Source organism: Mixophyes fleayi, unplaced genomic scaffold (assembly GCF_038048845.1).
Source record: "Mixophyes fleayi isolate aMixFle1 unplaced genomic scaffold, aMixFle1.hap1 Scaffold_358, whole genome shotgun sequence".
In the NCBI taxonomy this organism is placed as follows: domain Eukaryota; kingdom Metazoa; phylum Chordata; class Amphibia; order Anura; family Limnodynastidae; genus Mixophyes; species Mixophyes fleayi.
The window spans coordinates 45,001-54,067 of record NW_027447574.1 but is presented as its reverse complement, the minus strand read 5'-3'; the positions used below and the strand labels follow the sequence as shown (position 1 = coordinate 54,067).

The following is a 9,067-nucleotide window of genomic DNA, read 5'->3' as shown; positions in this document are numbered from 1 at the left end:
CTGCAACAGTGCTTAAGGTAGGTGGTACGTATCCAAGTAATATCCCCAGAAATGCCAGGGCCTAAGGTTTCCCAGCTGAACATTGCCCAGAGCATCACACTGGCTCCACCAGCTTGCCTTTTTTTTCAATAGTGCATCCTGGTGTCATCTCTTCCCCCAGATAAATGATGCATACGTACCTAAGCGGCCACATGGTGTAAAACAAAATGTGATTCATCAGACCAAGCCCCCTTCTTCCATTGCTCCATGGTCCTGTTCTGTGGCTCACATGCCCATTGTAGGTACTTTCGGCGGTGTACAGGTGGCAACATGGGCACTCTGACTGGTTTGTGGCTACGCAGCAAGCTGCGTTGCCCTGTGTGTTCTTACATTTTTCTATCATACTTGCATTAACTTTTTCAGCAATTTGTACTACAGTACTTTTTCTATGGGATTTGGCCCTTGTCAAAGTTACTTAGATCCTTACTTTTGCCCATGTTTCCTGCTTCTAAAACATCCATTCCAAGAACTGACAGTTCAGTTGCTGCCTAATATATCCCACCCTTTGCCAGGTTGCATTGTAACAAGATAATCAATGTTATTCACTTGTCAGTAGTTTTGATTATGTGGATGATCGGTGTAAATTTCTTACAATCATTAGAGACCAGTATTTGTGTGGAGTAGTAATCTCCCAGTGCTTCACACCAGTTATCTTCTCTGTCCCTGCATTAGCTGTACATCATGTGGTATGCAGATGCTTACTTTAGCAGTCCAGCTCCTGCATAGACCACCTCCAATGGTATGGAGATCCACAATGTTAGTTTCTATAGCAGTGGTTCTCCCCTTAATGGGGTGTTGAGGACACGCATATTGGGGACTTATTAGTAAGTGTAAAATATATTAATAGCCAGATCATCCTCTTGGAAGAGAAGGTGTAGGCCATTTCCTCTAGATAACCTAAGCTGTTGTGACACTGCATATCAGAAAGCTGTATCCAGCCTCAAAACTACACTGGACAATCTGTGACCCTCTGGCACATAAAATGTTATCCAGTATGAGGAGTTACCAGTGATTAAGAACCCAGTGGTGTTGTCAGGGCAATCAGATTCCCACCGAGCATCAGCCTCTGATCCACATCAGATATTCCAACTGTATAGATGTCAACAACTCCCCCAGCATTTAGTCTCATCTGGTACTGACTGGGATTTGGTCCTTCCTTATCTCCAGAGACACCAAAAGAACTGATTCAGTCAAGCTCCCCTTAGATGTCCTTCTCTCATAGCAATCATAGAATTTGGCCACAAAGCCTTCTCCCATTCTCAGATGCTGCAGACCACACTCTTGTCGACTACAGCTTATGGTGACCGCTTCTTACCGCCAGGGACTACAGTCTGTTTATTAAACAGCCTTTAAAGCTGGTAAAATTAGTGTATTAAAAACATGTAGAGTGTTTTTAATCAGTCTGGCTGTATTTGAAGTATCAAAAATTTGAAATTTTCAAACATAGCTTCCTCTGTTTCTTTTAAATACTTCATTGACCTTGGTCTGATACTGCACTGCCCTGTACTGTGTAGCCCACCAACCACTGAACCTGGAGCATATAAAAACCTACCTTCAACTATGAAGCTACTTTTTTATATCTGCTTCTGGTTATTAAATCCATATCTCTGTTGGATCTCCCCTCAACCACTGCTGATTTCAAATCTGAAATGGTGGCTATAGATAATGGCACTGAAACTAGAGGCCAAGTTGGATGAGTTCTACCAGTTTCAGGATGTAGCAGACCCAAGAATTGATATTGTGATGCTCGGCCATGGACTGGGTGAGGGATAAGTTGGAAGACTTGGAAAATAGAGTACTCTACAACAACTTAAGAATTAAACATGTCGGGGGCGTGGCTTGGACACCATATCAGGAGGTACACACGAAGCAGAGCTTAAACTGCTCTCATCTCCCTAAATAACTGCCGCTGATCTTGGCAGAACTTGCTAGAAAGTGGGACTGAATGTCCCAGGCACATGAGGAGACCCTCAGATTCCCGTCAAACGAGGCACAGACCGCCCAATTAACCGACGAAGAGTGAGGCCTATCTCGACCACCTACCCTGGGGCCCCCTATACAGATCTGCAGAGACCCCATCGAGAGAAGAATCAGCCAAGAACTATCTCATACGGGCCCCCTCCACTTCAGCGATTTTCTGCGGACCACGCCTGGCCCCCTCCTCGTACAGTAGCTCCTTGCGGGCCCCACAGTGATCCGGGTGTTCCACATCCTCAAGAGGGACTAAATCGAATCGGCCACAAAGCCTTACCTGGACCTGGGGAAGCTCGGCGACCTGTCAGATGCACTCGCAGTCCGGCACTGCTGCGGTCTCCAGTTCTGTCGGCACCTCTTTCTCCTCACTTTCGGTACGTGGCACCCAACTTCTGGTCGGCGTCTCTGCTCAGGACACCGTGGGCCCTTAATGGAGAGGTGGATGTATGAAGCATTGCTTCCAGCTGAGCGGTCTGACTGTTAAATTGGCACCCTCCACGTTTATACTCTCACCAACCACACTGGAGTTATTATTGGAATCAAAGAGCCCATGCACTCCCCCTTCTCACCACCTGGGAGCTGACAGTGCAGTGGTTACAGTAATATTTGGAGGAGACCAGTGCTGAAACTGGATTCTTTGGGTCCAATTCAATATGTGCAAAACGCTCCCCATTTCTACTGGCGATTGTCTACTGCTTGACACCATCTCTTCACGTGATCTGAAACAACTTTGGGCTATTATGTGAATTTTACTATGCTTACCCTCCCTGGGTAAGACCCCTTTCACCTAAGCTGAGATCAGTGTGCGATCTCCCATCTTTTCCTTCCTCACCTTATCCTACCCTCCTTGCTTCTTCCAACTACTGGTCAGTCCTAATCATGTCTACCAAACCAAAGAAAGTGACTACGGGAACATCAGCAAATTTCTTCGGATCAAAAGCTAAACTCTCCTCCCCCAATCTGACCACCAGGGGGCACCGGGCTCCTCGTCATCTGAAGTTGAGCTAGACCCTCAGATTCAATCGGTAATGACTAGCCTCCTGGAATGGGTGAAGACGACTTTCTATCAGGAGCTGACAAAAGTGGGCAACGAGTTCAAAACAGAGTTGAATACGCTGGGCAACAGGACGTATGCCCTGTAATAAAAAAACTGATGCTATCTGCCGTTCCAACTGTGTTATTGACAAGGAACTCTCCCGTCTCCGTGACAAAGTTGAAACTCTGAAAGAAAGACAAGAGGATTCTGAAAATCGTTCCCGCTGTAATAATATCAGCATCAGAAATGTGTCTGAAGAAATCGGCATGGCGGATCTCCAAACTTTCCTCAAGGCCCTCTTCCTCCACCTTCTTCCGGACACCTCTGAAGCTGACTGTCTTATGGACCGGGCTCATGGTGCCCTGAGAGCTAAGCCTGTTAGCGGGCAACCTCCCCATGACATCATTGTTCGTTTACATTATTTTCGAACCAGACACCGCATCCTCACTGCTACTATGGACCAACCCGTGGTCTCATTTCACAACATGGACATTCAGTTATTTCAGGACTTTGCTCCTTCTATGATACAAAAACGGAGGGAGCTTCAGCCAGTACCTAGGATTCTCCGCCTGCACAATATATGATAGCACTGGTGTTTCCCATTCCAACTTCAAGTCTCTGCTGACAACTTCTCACACTTTGCCAAAACATTGGATCAAGGTCAGAGTCTTTTGGCCAAGCTGGGCATCCCTCCCGAATTATCAGTTCCTCACACGACGCCTCCTCAGGCCCAGCACTCGATGCTCCCTCAGTCAGAATGGTCCTGGTCCTCTAGACGACGTCTTTGGGATGCAGATCCTACCTGATATGTCTATACTAGTGCAAGTTTTTCTCTTTATTTGCTTTTCAGGTGGATTGTCCACGCCAGTTGGCTCTTATTGCCCTCCTTGCTAATCTAATGTTTCTTTAGTTTCCCTAAAGTTTCAAATTCATTACTCTGTTTGGCAAAAAAAAATAATATTTTTTTTAAATTTCTTCTTTGAAAAAATGTTCATTTGGTTGTCAGATTTGTTTAGCATTCAAGCCTTTACAACTTTTAACCCTCTTGTAACCAATGGTACTAATGGTACTATTTGATGTATTGTTGCTCTGTTTGCACTATATTGCATGTTGAACCATTGGTCTGGAGAGGTAATATCTTCTCCCCTTCCCTCTCCCTTGTCCCCATTACCCCCCACCCCTCCTCCTCCTCTATACCCCTTAATGAAAAGTTCCTATATGTCTAACTAAAATATTTGCTTGTCATAATACACTGCTCTGTCACGGAGTACAATTGTTGTCCGCAGGGCACCCTATATTATTGTGTATTGGTCCAGCTGATGCTCGGTCATCTAAACCCTCATAGTCTTCCCTTCCTACATTGTCTTTTAACGGGCTAGGGTACCCTATATCTCTCTCTCCCCCCTCTACCTTATCCTGGTCCTCTCCTCTTCCCTTCCCTCCCCCCTTTCAATTGTTTTCAATGGTCAATATACATGTTATATATCCTCTGCACACTGTTCTTCAGCTAGAATTACATTTCTATGTAATAAGCCTCTTCTTTGGGTCTCCTCGGGTTGTGACGGCTCCTAACGCTGTACAAGACCTAGGCCCACCTCCCCATGCACCCTCAGACATTGTTAAACTTTGATGTGTTTTGGAATTTTGATATTGCCTCGTAATCCTCACAGGATTCCTTTCATTCAGGGTTTTTGTCCAATCGGGCTGCTTCTTTATTTCTTTCTTTCCCCCTTCCTACTGTAGTGATTTTGATCCATCTTTTTACTTGATCTTTAAACTTCTGTTTCATCGACGAATTAACTGGTTATGTCCCTTTAATAAATGTATAGTGTTCTCACTGGAGATCGGCTCCTCACTGCTGCCATGGCTTTGAAGATATTCTCCGTCAATGTGAATGACCTCAACTTCCCTCGCAAATGTACAATTCTTTTGGGTGACTGTAGGAGAGAAACAGATATCGTATTTCTTCAAGAAACTCATCTTACGGTTGTTCATACACAACTTCAGGGTAAGCAGTTTTCCCAGACATTCTTTGGATCGACGGATTGCAAGAAATGGGGTGTTGCTATTTTATTTTATAGTAAAGTCCCCTTTCTTCATTCAAAGACCTATGCAAATCTGGAAGGCTGCTATCCGTTGGTGAACAGCACGCACTGCTCTGCCACTGTCACTCTGGTTTCAGTCTATGCCTCGAACCAGAGACAAAAGCCTTTTTTTTACCAAAATCTTTAAACATATTGAGCGATTGGTGCAGGGTCATATTATCATTGGTGGTGACTTTAATGTCACCCTCGATCCGGTTCTCAACAGGTCTCCTCCTTCCTATTCCCGGCGGGGCTCCTCTCTCTCCCCAGATTCCACCTGCTTGTCCACACTTCTTTCACACCATTGTCTATATGACTCATGGAGGCTCTGCAATGCGGATGCCAGGGATTATACCTAGAGCTGCTCAGGCTCGGTTCCTCAAGAACTGAACACACCCGAATTTATGGGATCTGAGTACCGAACTGAGCCAGCTCGGTACCGTCGCGCGCCATTGAAATTGAAAACGAGGCAAGACGTCGTCGGATGTCGCAAATTTTGAATTTCTTTTAAGATCCAACATAGCGAGGGGTCGGAGGTAAGGCAGACCCCCATTTTAATTTTATGCCAATGCTGTGTGCCAATGTGTTCTAGATGTGCTAGGAACTGCCATGTGTTTGTGTCATTGCTCTGTCGCTTAGCATCCAACCAGGTCGCTGCAGTATTTGTCTGAAAGTGTATGAAAATAATATTGTGATCTGTGAGGTGGTCTAAATTGACTGCAAATGAAATTTAGTGTTATTGAGGTTAATATTGTAGAACAAAAAAAGAGCAAAATTATGTGATTTTTTTTTAGCATAAAACCAAAACCAAAACACGAAGCTAACCTAGACCCAAAACCACTTCACGGAGGTGAATGTGCATCTCTAATTATACCCACTTTTTCATCCCTCACCAACTATACACACACCTAAATGTTACTTGTTTCGCATACACTTACTCATCATGTGATTCAGGCAGACATATCCCCTCTCTCCTGGACTGACCACTCTGGCGTATTTCTCCTTATAGATCTCCTTAAACTGCCCCCTCAACGTAGTAGATGCCATTTAGATCAGGCCTGTCCAACCTGCGGCCCTCCAGGTGTTGTGAAACTACAAGCCCCAGCATGCTTTGCCGGTAGACAACCTGTTGATAGCTGGAAGGGAATACTGGGACTTGTAGTTTCACAACATCTGGAGGGCCGCAGGTTGGACAGGCCTGATTTAGATGATTCACTGTTACTTAATAGACTCATAGGACTCATAAGACCTTCATTATTGATTACTTTTTAGATAATTGAACCCCTGATCTAAGCCCAGGAATTGTTTGGGAGGCTCTCAAAGCTACTCTACGAGGTCAATTGATTAGTCAGTGGCTGTCCGTAAAAAAGCGGCAGCGGAAATATCCTCTTTGGAACTTAGACTAGCTTCACTCCTTACCCAACACCAAACTCATCACATCCTGACCCTGCCTCATTGAAGGGTCAACTAAATACCCTTCTTTCCCAAAGAGCAGCCATCACTATGCAGAAACTTCAACAGCGTTATTATGATAAAGCCGACTCTCTTTTAGCTAGAAAACTCCAGAAAAAAATTAGCCCTGCATCATATCGATAAAATATGTCGGTATCCCTCAGCCGATATCATGTATGACCCAGCAAAGATAGTTTAGTGAATTTAGGGACTTTTATTCTTCTCTCTACAACCTTGAGGCTCCTCCCCCTCATCGGGACCCCCTGATCCCCTCCTTGACTGATTACCTTTCATCTACACCCCTTCCTAAAGTTACCCTGGCACAGCAGTCTTTTCTGAATGTGGACATTGTTCTGTCTGAGGTTTTGGCGGCAGTTAAGTCATAGAAATCCTCTTTGTCTCCGGGTCCAGATGGCCTCACCCCCCCAGTACTATAAAAAGTTTGTTCCAGGCCTCGGCACTCATCTGACAAAATTCTTTAACAAAGGGAGCTTCCTTTGATTCCTCCACAACTAGGGCTAACATAATTGTTAGTCCCAAACCGGGGAAAGACCATTCTCTTTGTGCCAGTAATAGACCTATTTTGTTACTTAACAATGCCCTGAAAATATTTGCAAAGATATTGGCCTCTAGGTTGAACCTGTTCCTCCCTGCCCTCATGCATTCTGATTAGGTGGGTTTTATTCCAGGGCGTCAAGCCCCTGATAATACTAGAAAGATTGACCTAATTCATACAATCATAATCTCCCTCCCCTCCATAAGGCGCTCAACGCGGAAAAGGCGTTCGACCGCCTCTCCTGGTCATTTATGGAGGGAGTACTTCGAGCAATGGGGGTCTGGCAGGTATTTTAGCTCTCTATCATTACCCTTTTGGCCACTGTTTCTGCTAATGGTTTGACGTTGTTTTCAATTATGAATGGCACTCACCAAGGGTGCCCCTTCTCCCCGCTTCTATTTGCTCTCGTTAATAAGCCACTGGTCGCTAGGACTCGGGACAACTGTGAGATATCTAGTATACAGGTGGGCCCCTCTACTCATAAGATTGCGCTTTATTTGGACAATGTTTTGTTGTCCATTACTTATCCCAGTACTTCGGTGCCTCCTCCCCTAACTGAGTTACATCTATATGGCTATTTTTCGGGCTATAAGGTCAACCCGGACAAGACCGAGATATTGGACTTTAATGTTCCTGACGCAGACAAGATATTACTGGAGCGCTCCTTTCCATTTCAGTGGGATCGCCATAAAATTAAATATTTGGGTGTTCTTATTTTATTACCAAACATTACCGGCATCTTTTCCAAGGTAAATTCCCTGCCTCCTTGACCAAATAAAGTCAGACCTCATAGCTTGGTCTCAACTTTACATCTCTTGGATTGGCCGCATTAATGCCATTAAAATGAATATTCTCCCTAGACTGCTTTATTCCTTCCTATTCATATCCCACCCTACGTGTTTAAATTCCTCTAATTTCATGTCAATAGATTTGTTTGGTCGCGTAGACGGCCCCAAATTCGACTTAAGGTTCTTCAGAGATCCCTGTGGGGAGGAGGCCTGGGGATTCCTGACTTCCGAAGATACTAGCTCTCCGCCCAACTCTGACATCCAGTCACATTTTCATGTTCACTCAAAGCACTTTCACCAGTTTCTACAACTACGACATTTTCATAGTGTTGTCAAAGGCCGCCTTTCATCCTGCCCTCTTTCTACCTTTGAATCTCTTAACTGCCTAAGCTCATCCTCAACAAAAGGTCTAATTTCTATACTCTACTAAGAACTTGCTTCTTCAACCCCGAATTTTAGAGGCCCCCACGAATTAGCCTGGGAGCGAGACCTTGGTGACGAGTTGGTGGATGAGCAATGGTCTGAGATATACGAGAATGCTGCCTCTAGTTCTATCTGTGTTAGAGTTAAAGAGAATATTTATATCATACTATACCGTTGTGCCTTCGCACATCCGTAGAATCTTTCCTGACTTGTCTGATCGGTTTTGACGAGGGTTCTCCCATGAGGGCACGTTCTTCCATATATGGTGGACATGTCCAAAGCTGTCAAGTTCCTGGGTTGAGCTCAAAACCTTGATCCACTCAAGTCTTCAGGTGCATATTCCCCTGCAGCCTAAATTTGTCCTCCTTTCCCTGGGAGCTCCCTCGGCATCCCGTTATCAGAATAAATTCATTGAGCACATTTTCTCGACCGCTACTTGCCCAATAGCGGCAGACTGGCAATTGCAATCCCCTCCTTCCACGCAGTCCAAAATAAATAGAGTCTGGCAGACCCAAAGGATGGAATATATGACCAGTATTATTGGCAATTCCTCGAGAACCTTCACCAGGGTCTGGGACCCATGGTTATCCTTCTTTCAGGCGTACCCACCCTTTACAGAAATCAGTGCTATTTCTTCCTTTTCCTCCAGAGCTCTGACTTTTTTCTATATTGGATCTCTTTTTCACTTATTCCTTCTACTTCCTCCCTTTTTTTT

General features: G+C 44.8%; 1 protein-coding gene across 1 annotated transcript in view; it reads left to right on the top strand.

Annotated features, from left to right (window-relative positions):
* Positions 1-4,912: 4,912 nt before the first annotated feature.
* Positions 4,913-9,067, top strand: part of LOC142132212 (hemicentin-1-like) — a gene marked incomplete at its 3' end in the record, with an annotated part of 46,201 nt that continues 42,046 nt past the window's right edge. Inside the window, exon 1 of the mRNA XM_075194424.1 lies at positions 4,913-5,057. Within this exon, the coding sequence (XP_075050525.1) occupies positions 4,913-5,057 (145 nt within the window). The remainder of the gene's footprint in view (positions 5,058-9,067) is intronic.